At 46.0% G+C, this 20,756-nt stretch overlaps 1 protein-coding gene across 3 annotated transcripts in view; it reads left to right on the top strand.

The window, feature by feature from the left end:
* Window positions 1-6,902: 6,902 nt before the first annotated feature.
* The window catches only part of LOC132466306 (C-type lectin domain family 4 member M-like), a 31,890-nt gene continuing 18,036 nt past the window's right edge, over window positions 6,903-20,756 (top strand). Inside the window, exons 1-7 of one of the 3 annotated variants that reach the window (XM_060063463.1) lie at window positions 6,906-7,911; window positions 8,615-8,779; window positions 11,602-11,700; window positions 12,866-14,050; window positions 15,082-15,224; window positions 16,035-16,138; window positions 17,274-18,706. In XM_060063463.1, the coding sequence (XP_059919446.1) occupies window positions 8,725-8,779; window positions 11,602-11,700; window positions 12,866-14,050; window positions 15,082-15,224; window positions 16,035-16,138; window positions 17,274-17,418 (1,731 nt within the window). In that variant the 5' untranslated portion in view covers window positions 6,906-7,911; window positions 8,615-8,724 and the 3' untranslated portion in view covers window positions 17,419-18,706. Of the gene's footprint in view, window positions 7,912-8,614; window positions 8,780-11,601; window positions 11,701-12,865; window positions 14,051-15,081; window positions 15,225-16,034; window positions 16,139-17,273; window positions 18,707-20,756 lie in introns of those variants that run through there. The other 2 variants (XM_060063462.1, XM_060063461.1) reach the window with 2 other exon arrangements.

Consider the following 20,756-nt stretch of genomic DNA (forward strand, 5'->3'; position numbering starts at 1 on the left):
TATTGCTGCTTAGGAGAGCTTGGTCTAGATCCTGCCCATATTGTTGGGCAGGATAGGCTATAGGCAGGGTTCGAGTTATGATTCCATCTCTGTGGGGGTCTCTTAAAGTTGTTGACGGTGGGGGGAGACCGTACCGGCCTTGCGCTGAATTTTGACGGGGGGGGGGGGGGGGGATATAGGACGTAAATATGGGCTATTATGACAAAGCTCTTCTCAATGCCGTGGAACGCTCCGTTCACTTGCATGGGCCCTTCTAAACAACGCCAGCTTCTTCGGTTGCTAAGCAACGTCAACGTCTTTGGCTAACTATTTCTCTGCTGATCAACCCTACGTATGGTAACAAATAAATTGTAAAAAGACACCTTGTGAAGTTATCTTTTCGTTTGGCAAGTAGCCCCTCATTATCGAAAATAAGCCCCTTCAGGTCGAAGCACCTCCGTTTCGCGTCGTTGTCCGGTTCGCCCTGTCTGGGCTTATTTTCCCGATATTGACCGATGTTGCCGCATTTTATCATCCCACTTAACGTCAATATTACTCTGCATGTGGAAGGGAAAATAGTGTGGTGAGCAGTGCGGAAAGGACGAGACGGGAGCCAAGGTTAAGCGATGACGCAACTCTCGTGCCCCATACACCGCACGACTACGAGAGCTGCCTTTATTTAACACCACCACATAACAGAAAACACGGCACACCTGACCAACACACACAACACTCTCACTAATGGTCCCGATCACACTACACATCACAATTAACACACAAACAATAAAGACCCCAAAGCCGTTAACCCAACTTAACCTAATAACAGAACAAGTTATCCAAACGCAATAAAACCCCTTTTCCCCAAACAACATGAATACCCAGACTCCCCGGGGGGTAGGAGTCGCCACACAGCCCCCACCTTAGGGGTCAGACGTCCCGACGACCCCAACACCCAATGCACAGTCCCGAGTGTTCAGGGGGCCGGCGCCGCCGCCTTGGCCCCTGCCAGTAGCGGCCCCGTTGCAGTGCAGCCTTCCCCTTGGGTTGGGACGCCCGTCTCCAATAGTCTGTAGAGGTCCTGGGGGTGTGGTCGGGGACCACCTCCATCGGGGCCCCCACCAGGTTCCGCTGTAGGGGGCCTCTGGAGCGCCATTCGGGCACCCCATCCTCCGCCGCCCTCCTACGTCATGGCCTTCCGACGGCCACGCCGGCGGCTGCGACGAGGATGAGTGGCACGCTGCCCCGTCCACCCGCAGTCCTCGACCAGCCCCAGCTGCCGACACTGCCCACGGGAAGCCTCAGCCATCTCGGTGGCGGGAAGGGTGGCCGTCTGGATCCGGCCCTTCCGCTGCCTGGACTTGTCCCCCAATTTCTTGGTGCCGGGGGGGATGGCTGCCCCAGCCGTGTCCACGGATGAACCACCGCGACGGCGGCAGAGCTCCACCTCAGCCCGTTCGGCCTGGTCCAGAGCCGCATCATGGGTCTGAGGCACGGTGAGGCGGACATGCTGCCCAAGACACTCCGGCTGCAGTCCCCGCAAGAAGGCGTGGAGCGCCAGGGCCTCCCGTGTAGCCGCGGAGAATTCCGTGTAGCCTCGTCGGGTCAAGAGCTGGACGTCCGCAGCGTAGACCCCCAGGCTCTCCTCCTCCCTGCGGCGGTGAGAAGGTATGCAGAACGAGCCCCTCCCTCTTCTTTGCTTGACCACAAAGTTTGAAGGCTGTCTAACCAATCAGAGCTGCAGTGCCTCCATGTTTCGCTGTAACATAAAGCTGTGTTGTCTTTACTAGTTTCACTACAATGTAATGACCACCATTAGCTAGTGGAAAAATACATTTGTGTCTAGTACAGTGATATATTTGTATATGTTAGGCTATATATTGAGATGGCAGTGTGCGAAATACCCGACAATATTCGGGGATGTCCTCATCCCCAGATTGTTCTCGATATGCAGTAGCCAGCTAGGCCATAACATTACATAACATGAACATGAACTGAATAAATGCCAGGTAGGCCTCTATAGCATATCGGAGACGGGCACACAATCAGTGCATTTGCAAATGAGAGCATGCCGTATGACCGATCTTGTGACATCTGGTCGGAGAGAGTCGTTTGTGTGTGTGTGTTTGTGTGTGTAGAGCAAGTTGTTGAAGGAAGTGTTTCTACTTGACGTTACAATATTTCATGGATGCAAGCAAGCCAAGACGATCAATCTATATCTATAGCCTACATGACAACACACACACACACACACACACACGCACACACTTTAAACACACTGGTAAAGCAATAGGAGCCTGCATTGGCTAAAGTTGTTGGGATGCACGTTATTTTATAACAGGGAGGGGCAAAGTAGTGCATTACAATGCAAACACGACAATAATTGGCACCGTTCTTGCGCACTCAGAAGAACATGAACTGAATAAATGCCAGGTATATAGCATATCGGAGACGGGCACACAATCAGTGCATTTGCTAATGAGAGCCTGCAGTATGACCGATCTTGTGACATTATTCACCACGGCAGGTGCGCTCTCTCTCTCGCACATTCACACAATCACTCCAACTTCTCCAACTCCAAGGCAAGGCTGTTTCACTGAGACCACAACTAACCAGCCTACATATCCACAACAATGCACAACAATCAGTTCATTGCGTCTATCTTCTGTTTGGCGCACATGGCTAATTTGCATACTTGCACAGGACTGTCGGCTCCGCTTGTCAAAAAAATAGAACGTATTTGTGAATAAATGCTTTGAATTCTGAATGGTGGACTTGGTGAGCTTAAATAGGCTACATTTAAGTGACATTTAGTGAGATGGCCTAAAACGGAATACAAATGAATTATTCTAGGACAAAGGCTTTCAGGATCAATTCAGAGGTTCAACTGTTCGGGATTCATTTTGCTTAGCCAAGTGATCAGCTGTAGATTCCACACACTGTTAAAAATACTTCACTACAAGTAGGCTATAAGTCCTCCAAATAATTCAGCAGAATTGCATTACTGCCACAAGCATAGGCAGCAGTAGTCATTATGCGCTAAAATGGTCCCTGCCAGGGTTTTTCTATTCTGATGTTTGTGGATGAATCTTTCAGCTACAGATTGTTACATTTCCTTGCGATTGTTTGCTAGTTTAACTATACAGCAATACATCAAATAATGTAAGATGATGTGTCCGTTGCGTGGCTGTCATGTGAAACATGAAAAAAAAAAAAACCTGTAATCAGCGTGACTATGACTTTCCCAGCCGATCCAGGGGGGCTCTTCGCATAATTTATAGAACACTGGCCGGGACCATTTGAGAACACTGGCCGGGACCATTTTAGCGCATAATGGCGGCTGCCTATTATGCTTATGGCAGTAATGCAATTCTGCTGAATTATTTGGAGGACTTATAGCCTACTTGTAGTGAAGTATTTTTAACAGTGTGTGGAATCTACAGCTGATCACTTTCACTGGCAAAATGAATCCCGAACAGTTGATCCTGAAAGCCTATGTCCTAGAATAATTCATTTGTATTCCGTTTTAGGCCATCTCACTAAAGGTCACTTAAATGTAGCCTATTTAAGCTCACCAAGTCCAGTATTCAGAATTCAAAGCATTTATTCACAAATACGTTCTATTTTTTTGACAAGCGGAGCCGACAGTCCTGTGCAAGTATGCAAATTAGCCATGTGCGCCAAACAGAAGATAGACGCAATGAACTGATTGTTGTGGTTGTGGTTGTTTGTGGACTTAGTGAAACAGCCTTGCCTTGGAGTTGGAGAAGTTGGAGTGATTGTGTGAATGTGCGAGAGAGAGCGCACCAGCCGTGGTGATGTTTTGCTTGTTGTGGGCTTATATGTGATCAATGATGTATGTATCTGTCTGATCGGATTAGCTGTAGATGGATGGTTAAATAATGTCACAAGATCGGTCATACTGCAGGCTCTCATTTGCAAATGCACTGATTGTGTGCCCGTCTCCGATATGCTATATACCTGGCATTTATTCAGTTCATGTTCATGTTATGTAATGTTATGGCCTAGCTGGCTACTGCATATCGAGAACAATCTGGGGATGAGGACATCCCCGAATATTGTCGGGTATTTCGCACACTGCCATCTCAATATATAGCCTAACATATACAAATATATCACTGTACTAGACACAAATGTATTTTTCCACTAGCTAATGGTGGTCATTACATTGTAGTGAAACTAGTAAAGACAACACAGCTTTATGTTACAGCGAAACATGGAGGCACTGCAGCTCTGATTGGTTAGACAGCCTTCAAACTTAGTGGTCAAGCAAAGAAGAGGGAGGGGCTCGTTCTGCATACCTAATAGCCGGAGTGAATAACTAATAGCCGGAGTGAATGACTAATAGCCGGAGTGAATGACTAATAGCCGGAGTGAATGACTAATAGCCGCGGCTATTAGTCATTCAAAACCGTACGGAATCCGTACGGAATTCTTGCCAAACCGTACGGAATCCGTACGGAATCCGTACGGAATCCGTACGGTTTTGCACTTTTACCGCGCCATTCTAGGGCCGGATTGTGGCCTTCTTGGCTTTCCATACTCCAGTGCTCGGATCAGGGCCTGAAAGTCTCGCTGGTCCGCTTGGTCCAGGTCGAGCAGCACCCGTGCTGCCGTCCCCTCCAACGCCAGAGCAAGGTGGACAACCGCCTCCTCGGCACCCCAGCCGTTGTGCCACGCAGCAAGCCGGAACTGGGCCAGGTATGGTTCCAACTGCGTTACCCCGGAGAACTTCGGTAGCCGAACCACTGTTCTTGCCACCTGGGGGCGGTGGGCAGCTGCTGGTTCTCCGGCCCTTCCGGTCGTGTCCACAGGGGGGGCGCTGCGCTCCCATAGCGCAGGGTGCGTCGTTGTCCATGGGCTCGACCGTGAAGCTCATGTCCCTCTGCGCATGCGCAAGCTACATCCCACTTCTGACACCAATGTGGCGAGCAGTGCGGGAAGGACGAGACGGGAGCCCAGGTTAAGCGATGACGCAACTCTCGTGCCCCATACACCGCACGACTACGAGAGCTGCCTGTATTTAACACCACTACATTACAGAAAACACGGCACACCTGACCAACACACACAGCACTCTCACTAATGGTCCCGATCACACTACACAATTAACACACAAACAATAAAGACACCAAACCCGTTAACCCCACTTAACCTAATAACAGAACAAGTTATCCAAAGGCAATAAAACCCCTTTTCCCCAAACAACATGAATACCCAGAATCCCCGGGGGGTAGGAGTCGCCACAATAGCGTTATTTGTAATTACAATATTATGCTGCTGTATTTTCAGAAACCCCCACAGATATTTGAGTTTGCTGCTTTCATGGGACCTCTCTCTATGGGAGCTCAGCTCCCACTGGCTCCCACCTAACTCGAACCCTGGCTAGGTCTTTTTACACTGCTGAGCCGGTTCGGTCGCAGCTTGGCACGCCCGGGGATTTCACCTTCTTATCTCAAGTTTCCTGTGTAAAACCGAGGGGGTAAAATCCCCCGTTCGTCACAGCGCGGAGTCTCTCTCTGACCTTTTTAGAATAATTTGTATTATTGCATACTCCCGAATGTTTTAATTTTTTTATGAATAAAGACACCCGCATGCAATAATGAGTTCAATCTAGGCTAACGATGCTCTTAGCGTCCTACGAGTACCCTGGAGCACTCGTTAGCTACAAGCGTTTTCACGAAGTTCGTTACCAACGATGCTTTCGGTAAACTGTTTGAAAACTGTACGATGCTGGTACGACGCACTTCACGATCCACTTAGGCTAACGATGCTTTCGGGAAACTGGGCCCAGGTTGGTTCATCCATAACATATAGCGAAATGTTGGAAATAACACCTCGTATCAGTAGGAGAGGCACTGGCCTGTTTCTAGACTAAGAAATGTGAACACAGAAAGACACTAAAATACACCAACATTCTACATTCTATGAGCTGAATTGGTTCAAGCCTTGTTAAGTTACACGAGCTGAGATAATCGGCTCTATGAACTGAAGCAATAGACTGAAGTTCACAACAGTTCAAAGCCTTAGCTTTGCAGACAACCATCACCTGTCCAGCATCGGGGTCATCTTTAGCAGTGCTTTACAGCCCATAATCAATAATCCTCAAGAAAAACCCATCCCAATATTTATCAACAGAAAATAGTCCCCGACCTGCGGGGAAGGGGAGGGGTTCTAACATCGGAGGACAACATCGGCAAAGATCTGCGGAGGCGCGGAGTGGATGCTCCGTTGTTCAGTTATCCAGCACCTCTCTCCCCTCTCAGTTTGCTGGAGCCTGGTGGAGCAGCGCACTGGTGGCTGGTGTAGCTCGGTGGGATTTGCGTGTGTTTGTGTCTGTGTGTTTTTTTTTTTGTCTGGGTGCGTGCGTGTGCCTGTGTGCATGCGGATGTGTGTGTGTGTGCATATGTTTGTGTGAGTGTGGGTGTGTGTGCCTACGTGCGTCCGTTTGTATTTGTGTGTGTTTGTGGCTGGGGGAGCCCCCCCTCAGCCTCCACCAGCCTTCCATCTTACTGCCCAGTCGGCCCCTGACAGAGGGTAGCCATGTTCGGGCCCTTGACGTCACCCCACCCCCGTCAGTTTCCACGGTGACGGATTCTATACTCCTACCCAGGCTGCTTTTCGACTGAGACACATTGAACATGAACACCAAACACACACACCAAACTCCACCACACGCACACACACTTCCCTCTTCCTTTGAACCGTGTTCCTCCCCAGTCTCCCAGTAGGAACCCTTGAGCAGCAAAGGCTCAGAAAGCTGCAGCATGGAAGAGAAGAGTGTGAGAAACCCTGAGAGGAAGAGGCCTGTGTAACTAGACTGTTTACTTAGTATAACTAGACTATATGTAGATTAGTCTAACTAGACTGTTAATTAGTATAAATAGACTGCTCACTTGGTATAACTAGACCATGCGTAGCTTAGTATAACTAGACTGTGTAGCTTAGTATAACTTGACTTTGTGACCTAGTATATCGAGACTTTATATCTTAGTGTAACTAGACTGTGTAACATGGTATAGACTATGTTACACTCTGGATTCAGAATACAGAATCATCCCAGCGCCTCGAACGCAGTGAGGGTTAGGGTCATCTGCACACTGCGCTCTCAGTCTCTGAGTCCGCCAGCTTGCCCAGTGGCGTGTAAACACACAATCCAAACTTGAGCATCTTTACGTTTGTGGCCGCTATTTGAGAAAGCTCTCTATCTAGGGCATTTTGGAAGGGTGGACCTGGACTGGACAGAGCTAAGATACAGCTGTGGGAGCTGCTTGACACTTGTATGGAATATAATAAAGGTCAATCCATGGGTCTCTGTTTAATGCGTCTAAACCGCCTAGTTCAACAAGATGAACCTAGGGTCTTCACTAACCCACCAAATCCTTGGTAGCGAATGTTGGCATCCCCGATTCATGACTGTGGAGGATGTGTGTAGAACCCAAATTATGTTCATTTCATTTTACAGACCTTGTTTTGTTTCTGTGTGTCATTGTAATGTAATTGCAGAGTGAACTGCCGAACTGGGCTGTGACGCGGCCACAGGTAAGACAAGCCGTAGAGCGGGAGTAGATGGAAAGTCTAACCCCTTTCGATAACAAATACCTCACATACTATCTCTTTGCTGCATAACCATGTGATGCTTTGTCTGCAAAAAGGATCCCTGGTGTCTGCTAATGACCTCTATAATTCTTAACTCAGGACTTAAGGGGGCTGACTTGTGACTTATTGTGAAACTGGAAGCAGTTTTGAAGCCCTAGCTTTAGGGAACTGATGGTCTTCAAAGCCGTGGGTTTGGATGGGGTGTCGTAGTTGTTCGGTCCATGGGGACGGAGATGAGTGTGTGGTCCGTCTCTACCTTCAGCCTCCAGAGTGAGTACCCTTACATTATAGAGAATCCTTTGAAAACGTCACACCGTAAGTATTAACGGGGGTACTATGTTTTGGTTGTAATTAAATCGATTTGATCCATAGATCGAATGTATATATTAATGTGTGATATGAATACAATAGAATGGACCAAGGCTGTGTTTTATTTAATAATCCTCCAAGAATTAAAACTATAGGCTTTATAATATTAATAATAAATTCAATTTATAGAATTTATTCTCTTTGGTAAGAATAAATATTATAAATCTAAATATTTCTCGCGCTTTTTTTCTGGAAACTCAAAGTGCTTACAGTGAAGGGGGTGGCCGCACAAACCACCACCAGTGTATAGCACCGACTTGGTTGATGCACGGCAGCCCATCGGTGCCAGAAAGCTCACCACACCCCATCTTGGGGAGGAGAGTGACGGAATTAATTAGTCAGCCAATTATACAGGGCCAGATTAAATTAGCCAAGGTTTTACCTCTCCTCCGAAGGACGGCACCTTCCACAGAACAGTGTCCCTGTCACTGCACTGGGGCATCGGGGATTGATGTTTCTGGCCAGAAGGAAGAGTGCCAACGCCATCACCCGACACCACTTCCAGCAGCAACTCAGTGTTTCCAGTTGGTCTCCCATCCAGTACTAACCAAGCCCACACCTGCTTAGCTTCAGAGATTCAGCTAAGGCAGGGTTGCCCTTGGTCTGGCTGCTGGCTTATAACACCAGCCTGCAACCCTATGACCTCCAGGAGACCTCATCTAGAGAACCTCCAGACAAGTCCTCCAGAACCTCCAGCAGCATCTAGAGAACCTCCAGAAGAAGTCCTCTAGCTGAAGGTGTCGGACTGCGGCAGAAGGAATGCAGCGGATGGACATGGATAAAGACGGGATCCGAAACCTCATGGTTCCTCATGGTAACTCACCCTTCTACACTTCACCTACTGCTGCACACACTGGAGAGGAGCTTCTTCTCCCTCGACCAAAAGGTTCTGAGTGGGATTCCCAATGTCCTCAGTCTACTTGCAATCATCCTTAATGACCAGGAGTCTGCTGAATGTCCGGTAGTGGGCTGTATCTGGGCAGCATGACAATAATAACAATAATAATAATAATTAATGCTGTGTTTTGTTTTGCAGCATCTTGTCAGTTACTGTGAGGGACCGGCGTGGTCGCCCCACGTATCTGGGATACGGCCAACTGGGAATTCCGAGTGTGGGCAAAAATGAGGGCAACGGACAGAGGACTAAGAAAAAAGTGAAGTTTTAATGTCTCCAAAACATTCACACAAAAATATAGCAACGTTCCAAACGAAAAGGAAATGACTGCATCGGTCAGCAAACAAAACTAAGATACATAACATAGGATATCATAACCTTTCGTACTGGCCTCACGTCAAGCCAGCACCACCTTCAGCCTCTCTAACACCAAATGAGCAGCCCTTAAATAGGGAAACGCCAATTGGCCCAATCAAGGCCGTATGGGCCAGACCATTAGTAGGGGGGGGGGGGAACATTCTTCACCTAAAGCTATTTTACTATAACTATACTGCCCCCTACCGGGACGGAAGACTAACTTCCACCAGCCCAATCTAATATATATATACACAAACACACAATATAATAATAACAATAGCTCCAATGCGAGACAGTGAGAAGGGGGAGGATTTCACCTTCTCACATTTCCCACCACCTCTGGAGTTTCGCCAACAGGATGGCGAGACAAAAAGTCTGCCACAGTATTCTGCCTTCCCGCCCGGTACTGCACCGTGAAATGAAATGGCTGCAGTGCCAAGAACCAGCGGGTGATGCGAGCATTCGAGTCCTTCATGCTACCCAGCCACTGTGAGGCGCGGTGATCCACAACGAAGGGGTCACGACCCCTGTCTCCCCCTTAGCAGCCTCTGTTACACAATCACAGAAAAGGCCGCTTTACCAAGGGGATCAGTGGCCTGACCCATGTTCATCGCCACGTAGGCGCTGCGTGCTTTGCCGGCGAGGTAGGGTACTATAAAGACGGCCCAATCCTCTCTTGGCCAGCCAAAGCCATTGCTAACCTCACAAATGTCATGAGGTACTGCTCAAATGTCCTTATCCTCTTCCAGCCTGGGAATGGCCGCCCTGGGCCAGGTCACGGGCGCTACTGGTGCAGGTGCTGGTGCAGGTGCTGGTGCATGTGCCGGAGCTGGTGCTGGATCTGGTGCTGGATCTGGTGCAGGTGAAGGCCTCCCGCTCCAAGAGCCTACGCACCGCGGCAAGGTCAGACCCCTCAAGCGGGCCTCCGCTGGATGCCTGGTCCTCACCATGGCCGCATCCTCCATCTCCAGTAGACCCCCTCGGGACAGCCTCTGCTCCATTCGCCACCAGATTCGTCCTCGTCCTAGCTGTCCACCGAGTCCCCGTCTTCCCCCTCGTCTCTCCAGTTTCTCTGATGGCGTCGAAAAAAAGATCCCACCACTGCCACCAAATGTGAGGGACCGGCGTGGTCGCCCCACGTATCTGGGATACGGCCAACTGGGAATTCCGAGTGTGGGCAAAAATGAGGGCAACGGACAGAGGACTAAGAAAAAAGTGAAGTTTTAATGTCTCCAAAACATTCACACAAAAATATAGCAACGTTCCAAACGAAAAGGAAATGACTGCATCGGTCAGCAAACAAAACTAAGATACATAACATAGGATATCATAACCTTTCGTACTGGCCTCACGTCAAGCCAGCACCACCTTCAGCCTCTCTAACACCAAATGAGCAGCCCTTAAATAGGGAAACGCCAATTGGCCCAATCAAGGCCGTATGGGCCAGACCATTAGTAGGGGGGGGGGGAACATTCTTCACCTAAAGCTATTTTACTATAACTATACTGCCCCCTACCGGGACGGAAGACTAACTTCCACCAGCCCAATCTAATATATATATACACAAACACACAATATAATAATAACAATAGCTCCAATGCGAGACAGTGAGAAGGGGGAGGATTTCACCTTCTCACAGTTACGAACAGCTATATATAATTAAATATTTGATTTGAAAATATAATTCACTTGGATGTTTCAGGGTACATGCATCAGAAAGGAATGTTTGGTTGAGTTCTACACCATCGCACCGAAACCCCTCCTCCACCCACCGAAACCCCTCCTCCACCTCAACCTAACCCCTCCTACACCCATCCGAACCCCTACCCCACCTCACCCAAACCCCTCCTCCACCTCACTAAAACCCCTCCTCCACCCACCCCAACTCACCGTTTCCTCCAACCCCCCCTCCTCCCCCAGTCATCCTCTCCTCCACCTCACCTTCCTCCACCCATCCCAATGCCAGCTCACCTTAGCCCCTCCTCCATCCTCCCCAGCACACCCTCTCCTCCCCCCATTCCAACTCACCTTCTCCAACTCGACCTACTCCATCCTCCCCCACTCACCCTCTCCTCCAACTCATCCTCCCCCACCCACCCCAACCCACCCTTTCCTCCACCGGCCTCCCAAACTCACCTATCCTCCTCCACCGTCCCCAATTCACCCTCTCCTCCATCTCCCCCACCTCCACCTACCCCTCTTTCGACTTCCCCAACTCACCCAACCTCTCCTCCACCCTTCCCAAATCACTCATCCTCCTCCACCCACCCCAACTCACCATATCCTCCACCCAACCTAGCTCACCCCAACCCTTTCCTCCACCTCGCCCCAAACCGTGATGCCATGCTAGGCTAACAAGCTACCTCCGGGCCGCTCTGTTCCAGGGGGGGTGAAGGAAGGGTGCCGGCCCTCCAGGTGTCTGACCGCTGGGCTGCTGCTGCTGTGTGCCTCATCCCTGGCTGGAAACGTAACTCAGTTTTACTGTGAGTAATGTCTGCATGATGTCTGGTGCTCCTGGAACATGTAGAGCAGGTCTTGGTCATCGATCGTAGATATATATACTTACTAGATATCACATTCGGCTTCTAAGCATGCGTCAACAATGCCGTCATCTTGCTGCGGGGTAACCACCCACCTGCATGAATGTACTTCCAACGGGAAAGAGGTCCTTTTCCAGTCAAAATGACTCCAACGCAGGCTGGTTACACCACGGCAAGATGGCGGTGGATAGGCACACGTCCACTGAACAGCGCAGCTCAGGCGATATCTAGTCAGGTCATCGATAACCACACTGGGATTATAAAGTCATTTATAACATCAATAAAACTCAGGACCCACCACATCGCCCCCTAGTGCCGTATTTCTTTATGTAATAGATGGCCACTAGGGGTGAAACTGTTCGGTACGATATCTCACTGTGGGGTCACAGTTAAAACGAAATAAATGCCTTTGCATTTAGACATTTTTATATAGAACTTCTATTTGTTCTTAACAGTAAAAAATATAAATAGCTTGGCTTCCAGTCTCACTTGACCTTATGTCGATATTTATCTCCAATTAATTCCAATATACACACCAATGGTTTATTAAATCATCTAATAATCAAATTACAAAACCGTTAAAGATGTGACCACATTTAGGGGTCAGGCATGCACTGTGGACCATTAAAGCATGCATCATCTTTAAGTCTGTCCCGCTCAGCCTTCTTGTAATCAGAGAATACCGATTCATACACTGGGAAAAGAATCAAGGCTGGCAACATAAACTGTAAAAACATCACAGAAAATAGAAGCATTCAGGTCATCGGTCTAGGACTTCTCCGGTCGGATTCTGAATAATGACTTCAATGTTCCAACATGTGGTTCGCTTGTTGGAGCGTTGCAGCAGCTTGATGTTGTCCGAATGTACTTATTGTTAGTTGCTTTGAATAAAAGCCTCTGCTAAATGTAAATGTATTAGAAAATGGCAGAATGTGACCCTTCAATGCTTGTGCGTATAAAATAAAATAAAACATTAAAGTAAACCGGCACATAGCTGACAAACCAAAGACCCGTATTACTGTCAGGACTATTAAAGGACCGATAATAATATTGTATGATAATAATAAATAGTAAATAGTAATAAAGACACTATTCATTCTGCTCTCAGATCGAGGTGGTGTGGTCCAGAGGCTTCACCAACTACAGGAGAGATACAGGAACCTGACGAGGAACAGCACGGGTCTGCACGATAGATACCAGACTCTGGCTGCCGAGAGAGCCAGTCTTCAACAAAGTTACCACGCTTTGACCCAAGAGAGAGACCAGCTACAGGGACAGGCTAGCACCCTTACCTCAGAGAGAGACCAGCTACAAGTCCAGTTTGGCATCCTTACTAAAGAGAGAGACCAGCTGCAAGGCCGGTTTAGCACCCTTACTAAAGAGAGAGACCAGCTACAGGGCAGATTTGGCACCCTTACTATAGAGAGAGACCTGCTACAGGGCCGGTTTAGCACCCTTACTAAAGAGAGAGGCCAGCTGCAGGAACAAAGTAGCACCCTTACCAAAGAGAGAGACCAGCTACAGGGCCGGTTTAGCACCCTTACTAAAGAGAGAGACCAGCTGCATGGCCGGTTTAGCACCCTCACTAAAGAGAGAGACCAGTTACAGGGACAGGCTAGCACCCTTACCAAAGAGAGAGACCATCTACAGGGCCGGTTTAGCACCCTTACCAAAGAGAGCGACCAGCTTCAGGGCCAGGCTAGCACCCTTACCAAAGAGAGAGACCAGCTACAGGGACAGGCTAGCACCCTTACCAAAGAGAGAGACCAGCTACAGGGCCAATTTGGCACCCTTACTATAGAGAGAGACCAATTACAGGGACAGGCTAGCACCCTTACCAAAGAGAGAGACCAGCTACAGGGCCGGTTTAGCACCCTTACCAAAGAGAGAGACCAGCTACAGGGCCAGGCTAGCACCCTTACCAAAGAGAGAGACCTTCTACAGGTCCAGGCTAGCACCCTTACCAAAGAGAGAGACCAGCTTCAGGGCCAGGCTAGCACCCTTACCAAAGAGAGAGAACAGCTACAGGGACAGGCTAGCACCCTTGCCAAAGAGAGAGACCAGTTACAGGGACAGGCTAGCACCCTTACCAAAGAGAGTGACCAGCTACAGGGCCGGTTTAGCACCCTTACCAAAGAGAGAGACCAGCTACAGGGCCAGGCTAGCACCCTTACCAAAGAGAAAGACCAGCTACAGGGCCGGTTAAGCACCCTTACCAAAGAGAGAGACCAGCTACAGGACTCAAGTTCCAAACTCAAGAAGGAGGTCAAAACCCTGAGTGATACAGTTGAATGTAAGTGGAGTTGTTTTTGTTACTTATACACGGTATATACATATTATTACTATTATTGACATATCATTTGTTTATCTTTGTGGTAGCAGCAAAGAATAACAACATATTTAGGAGGTAATATAGATCAATATCTACATCTTTGTAGATTCCGAGATGCCAAGCTGGCTGACCTAAAGTTTCTGTCACAATCAAATTAAATTTTTTGTTAAAACCCTAATATATATATATATATATATATATATATATATATATAAATATCGCGCGATTAACACAATACTTTTTTTTTTTTTCTTTGGCTCAAAACAAAGAAGCAGTAGCCTGACTGCTATGTTCAAGGCAGTATGTTTGTATGTTCATCGTTTAATTGCACTATAGGCTTTTTTTTTGTATCGTCTTGATACATCGTTTTGATCAGTATATGCCAATGTTGTTATCAATAAAAAAACATTTGCACAAGGCAAGCCGATGCACTTCTCCATGTTGATAAAAGCATTAAAATGAGAACAATTAATGGGACAAAGAAATCAAGGGATATTTAGCATAGAAAAAACATTTGTGATTAATCGCGATTGCTCGCGATTAATCGTGAGTTAACTATGACATTAATGCGATTAATTACTTTAATCACTTAACAGCACTAATATATATATATATATATATATATATATATATATATATATATATATATATATATATATACATAAACAGCCACTACACTACATTGCTATAGGTAAAATAAAACTGATAGTACCTCTTGGTATAACTTGGTATCCTTTAGACAATTTTACTGATAAATGTGTGCTATCAAGTTTCTCTTTCTCTATAGTTCCCCTATTTTCCCAGCGGGCGTGGTGTTGATGGACAGAGACCGCTGGTAGTCTGGTCTATCCTACGTACATCTGGTGGACACCCGTGTGATTCCACTAGAGGGGAGTTCGTGGCATGGCTCATGATGCCTCATCAACATCACGCCTGCTGGTCAAACAGGGAGCCCTTAATGGTTGTTTTTATAACCCTGTATCTATTTGCAGCCCGGAAGTGTCCTCCGGGATGGATTAAGTTCCAGTGCAGTTGTTACAGAGTCTATACTACTAAGAGGACCTGGGAGGACAGCCGCCAGTACTGCAAGAGCCAACAGGCTGACCTGGTGATCATCAACAGCAGAGAGGAGCAGGTGAGGAGGAACCAACCGGGGCGCACTACTCCTAACATCTAAAGGGGCTCCTGTTGGGCGAGGGGGAAAGACCTTCCAATATGATCTGTCTCATATAGTTTACAATCGGTGCCGTCAACCAAATGTTTCAGTAATTAGCACTGTGTAGCATCTTATCCTAGCTATCGTAGTTGTATACGGGGAATGGGTTATCCTAGCGATTTTTAGTGCTTTGCACTTGCTTATATGAACATCCTTACTGTAACGACAACCATATTTTGTCCTCCTTCTGCTGAGAAATGTACTTATTATTACAAGTCACTTTGGATAAAAGCGTCTGCTAACAGCGACCACGGGAGCACCAGTATGACCAGTGCACCAGGGACTCCTGTGGATGCACTGGGAGACTCTCCTCTCTGGTGCACACCTCGCCCTGTTGCCTCGTTAGTGTGCTGTCTGTTCGCGTGTTATTTCTTCTTTTCTTCATTTATTGCAAAAACAACTCGTCAAAATAAAAAAAATTCAGCCAGCCGGTGAATAGCAGTAATAGGGGCAAGTCATTTGTTACAGCTAAATAAGCTACACCTACTAATGCAGATTGTATTTGAAAGCTTCATGTGATTATTATAATCTCCTAGCCACTAACCCAACTCGAAAATCATTGTGTGAAATCAGTGGGCTCGCCTGCCTCGTCATCATCTTCATGAAGTCATCTATTTATCACCTGATGTCCCAGAATCCTGAATCAAGATGAAAATGAGAAAGTGGAAGTATAATTCAACCAAGCTCTTACACTCTTTCTAATTTCTTCCCACAAAAATATCTTTGAAGACATTTGTCAACACACAGCTCCCGAAAGCGACGCCGAGCTGGATGGGTTTGAGGGAAATCCAACGGGTTTGGACCTGGGTGGACGGAACCATCCCCACCACAACGTGAGTTAACCTTGGGTCATCTCCCTCCCTGCTAGTCGTCTATCCCATCGTTGAGGCTGTTGGAGTCTGGGGGCACCAGGGGGGCTCAATTGGTAGAGCGCGTACCATTAAGTTAACTTTTATTGTCCCTTTTTGGGGGAATTCTTTCTCTGCTTTTGACCCATCCGTGAGCAGGTGAACACATACACACTTGCATATACAAACACAGAGGAGTGACCTTGTCAGAGGTCCACACACATTGGGGCACATTGGCACACCTGGAGCAGTGGGCAGCCGCAGTGCAGCACCCGGGGAGCAGGTGGGGGTTTCAGATGCCATACTCACGGGCACCTCATCCAGGAACCTCATCCGGGCACCTCATCCATGGTTGAGGACGTGGGAGAGTGTTTCAAACCTATAGCCTGGCTCTGCCCGCCTAAGTACTTACACTCAATTGTAATTTCCCTTCAGTACTACTTCTGGGTCTGTGGTATGTTAGTGGGTTTTCTCCGTCCAAACTTTGTGGGTCCAATCAGCAAACAGAGGGAGTGGCTGAGGAAAATGAAGTTAAACTGAAGTTAAACTAAGCTCTCGTTGACTGACATCTTCACGCACGGTGTTTGGTTAGTTTACAGCCTGCGCGCAACGTGATTCCCGGCCAAACGTTAGCGATTGGTTATGGCAAGTAGGCCATGGAATTCTAAGCCCATTATGGCTTAGTACTGATCACAGCGAACCGGGTCGGATTCCTGCCCATAGTCCTTTGCTGCATGTCCTCCCCTTTATCTCCTATACCTTCCTCTCTATCTCACTCTATCATAAAAGTAAAAAAAATAATAAAAATGCAAAACTGTTGGGGTCTGATCTACTCTGGAAGTGAGCAGAAGCGATCCCAGTGCCCCCACTGTGCCCTGGACAAACCCCACCCGATGGCTCCCTGTAGCGGCCCGCATCAATTGAACCGTCAAGCTCGTCTGTTTTTGAATTGTAAAATAGTTCTGCTTAATTTGTGTGTTGGGAATACAGGACCACACTTATATGCTAAGCCGATTTATTTGACCATGTTTAGTAGCATTCTCAGCCTCATGTGTGCCTTGATGACTAGATGTAAAGTGTTAGACGAAATACTTTTTTTGCTTTGGATCCTCTGCTTCAGGTATTGGGGGACGGACCAGCCCAACAACTTCGGTGGCGGGCAGGACTGTGTCTGGTACTTCCAAGGCGAAACAATTGGATGCCCTGGCGGAGCATGGAACGACATTGGATGTCAATCGTTAAACAGCTGCATTTGTGAAAAGTAGAGAGTAAATGTGTTTGATATAGGGATGGATGTGTCTATCATCAAGGGATGTTAGGATGTTGCTAGGGGATTGTCCGGATGTACCTGCTGATGTCTGGATCTGTCTTGTGTTGTATACCGGGAATGGGTTAACCTAGCGATTGTTAGTTGACTATACTGTCACTCGCCTGCCTCTTCTGATCACTTGTGTTCTGTGATTGCACTGTGATTATTCATTGCCTGAGGGATATCTGTAGAATGTGCCATCTGTGAAATTTATATGCAATGATTTGGGTGATTACACATTAGGAATATTTATGTAACAAAACATGTTGCTTCATCGTTAACATAAAGGATTCATTATTCAAGCCTACGATGACTTCCTCAGATCAGATATTGTGTGTAACACAACCATAACAAACCAGGGTTGACTGTGTGGGGGAAACCTTTTCATTCATCTTTTATTTTCATTAGCAGCGGATATCAATACTAATGTCAATAGAATCAGGTGATATTTCGTCCATTATCTCAACATTAGCCTCATATGGGCTGATTTGGCTCAAGCCTTGTTGGTTCAAGTCACTCTGGATGAGAGCATCGGCTCTATGAACTGAAGCAATAGACGGAAGTTCACAACAGTTTGAAGCCTTAGCCTTGCAGACAACAATCACCTGTTAGAGATGTGGTCATCTTTAGCAGTGCTTTATAGTCGATAATCAACAATCCCCAAGAAAAACCCATCCCAATATTCATCAACAGAAAATAGCAAACATTTTGTGATATTAGGTCTTTTAAACTGTGAATATGTGTCGACCTGTGGGGAAGGGGAGGGGTTCTAACATCGCAGGAGCGCCTTCCCTTGGGTTCCACAACCATCCCATCATCAGGAAGATGACTCCACCTCACGGCTGGTTCCACTTGACTGGTCGTTCTGGGTGTCGCATGGCTGGACCACTTAACCACTCCATCAAAAGTTGGAAAAAAGGTTCAGAAGTCTCCATCGATTTGGAACAGTGAACAAAGACCCACGAGTCGGCCTGTGTCAAAACAAATCTTTATTGATCTCCTTTCAGAGGCATAATAGCTGTGCTGCCCTTGATATGTGTGGAGTATATCTTGGCTTTACGCTAAACACCTTCTGTTCATCACAACTCTGAAGAGAGTTGTCAGTTCTCCACAGGTTTAATGATTAGAAAAGGGTGAAACTGAGAATAATCAGAAAGAATAATCAGATAATATTCAATGTAGGTATGATTTAAACACACTGTAAACACACTTGTCATTAATTAAATTACTTATATTTAGATCCTTTTAACACACTTATTTCTAAACATGTATTATGTAATAAACCATTTATCAAAGGTTATACTTTTAAACTGTCACTCACCATAATGGGTAACCCTTCCTTTTACAGTCCCCTAATTACTAGGTATTTACCCGGTACATACATGGTAAATCATAGTGTATTACTGGGTAATTGCCACTGGTAATAAGAAGGTAAATACAGAGGTAGTTACCCGGTAAATACATGGTAAATCATAGTGTATTACTGGGTAATTACCACTGGTAATAAGAAGGTAAATACAGAGGAATTATCCAGTAAATTATAGTGTATTACTGTGTAATTACCACTGGTAATAAGAAGGTAAATACAGAGGAATTACAGCTGAAGTACTAAGTAAAACCTCCACTATTACCCATCCACTCAACTAAGTAGCGTGTAGTTGTAACTGTTTTAGGTTGGTAATAACTCCGATATTGTGTACTTCCTAGGAAATTAGGCAACCAATTCTTATAAACACCTATTATCCAAGGTTTATGTTGGTAACAGCCCAAATTTAATGAAGCACTATCTAGAAATTAGCATAGTGCTTTCCAATAAAATACTATTTCTTAGTTATTATTCATAGCTACACCCATTTAGAAAGGGTTTATTCGATTTACCACTATGGAATTACTTACCTGGTAACAACCCTCTGCAGGAACAGTTTTCCTCTAGTGTCATGGTACATCTTCTTAAATACTGGGTACAAAGCCGTTTGTTTCCATGGTATTACCAGGTTCTTACCATATAATTTATAAGATTCCATTATCCATGCAGTCAACACAAACATGTACCATGTACGTTCTGCGACGTTACCAAGTAAAACACGACAACTTACCCAGTAATTATGCTGAAACTGTACTGTAAAAGGAAGCCTCGTTTGTTTCCATGGTATTACCAGGTTCTTACCATATAATTTGTAATACATTATTCCCTTTTCCATGCAGTCAACACAAACTTGTACCATGTACGTTCTGTGACGTTACCAAGTAAAACACGACAATTTACCCAGTAATTAAGCTGAAACTGTACTGTAAAAGGAAGCCTCGTTTGTTTCCATGGTATTACCAGGTTCTTACCATATAATTTGTAATACATTATTCCCTTTTCCATGCAGTCAACACAAACTTGTACCATGTACGTTCTGTGACGTTACCAAGTAAAACACGACAATTTACCCAGTAATTAAGCTGAAACTGTACTGTAAAAGGAAGCCTCGTTTGTTTCCATGGTATTACCAGGTTCTTACCATATAATTTGTAATACATTATTCCCTTTTCCATGCAGTCAACACAAACTTGTACCATGTACGTTCTGCGACGTTACCAAGTAAAACACGACAATTTACCCAGTAATTAAGCTGAAACTGTACTGTAAAAGGAAGCCTCGTTTGTTTCCATGGTATTACCAGGTTCTTACCATATAATTTGTAATACATTATTCCCTTTTCCATGCAGTCAACACAAACTTGTACCATGTACGTTCTGCGACGTTACCAAGTAAAACACGACAATTTACCCAGTAATTAAGCTGAAACTGTACTGTAAAAGGAAGCCTTGTTTATTTCCATGGTATTACCAGGTTCTTACCATATAATTTGTAATACATTATTCCCTTTTCCATGCAGTCAACACAAACTTGTACCATGTACATTCTGCGACGTTACCAAGTAAAACACGACAATTTACCCAGTAAGTAAGCTGAAACTGTACTGTAAAAGGAAGCCTAGTTTGTTTCCATGGTATTACCAGGCTCTTACCATATAAGTTGTAACTGGTTATTCCCTTTTCCATGCAATCAACACAAACCATATATGTTCTGCAACATCGTTCACCAGTAGTTAAGCACTTTAATTGTTGTTATAAAACCCCAAACCACTGTTGATGAAAGGCATATTAGAATTAAACAAAATCAAAGGCTTATCTTTCAAACAATGCATATCTCACAAACAGGCACTGAACACTGAAGAAATCGGACAAAAAAAAGAGCCGTCCACATCAACTCAATTTAAATGTTACTGAGGGTGTTTTCATAAA

This window comes from Gadus macrocephalus, chromosome 10 (assembly GCF_031168955.1).
Source record: "Gadus macrocephalus chromosome 10, ASM3116895v1".
Classification (NCBI taxonomy): Eukaryota; Metazoa; Chordata; class Actinopteri; order Gadiformes; family Gadidae; genus Gadus; species Gadus macrocephalus.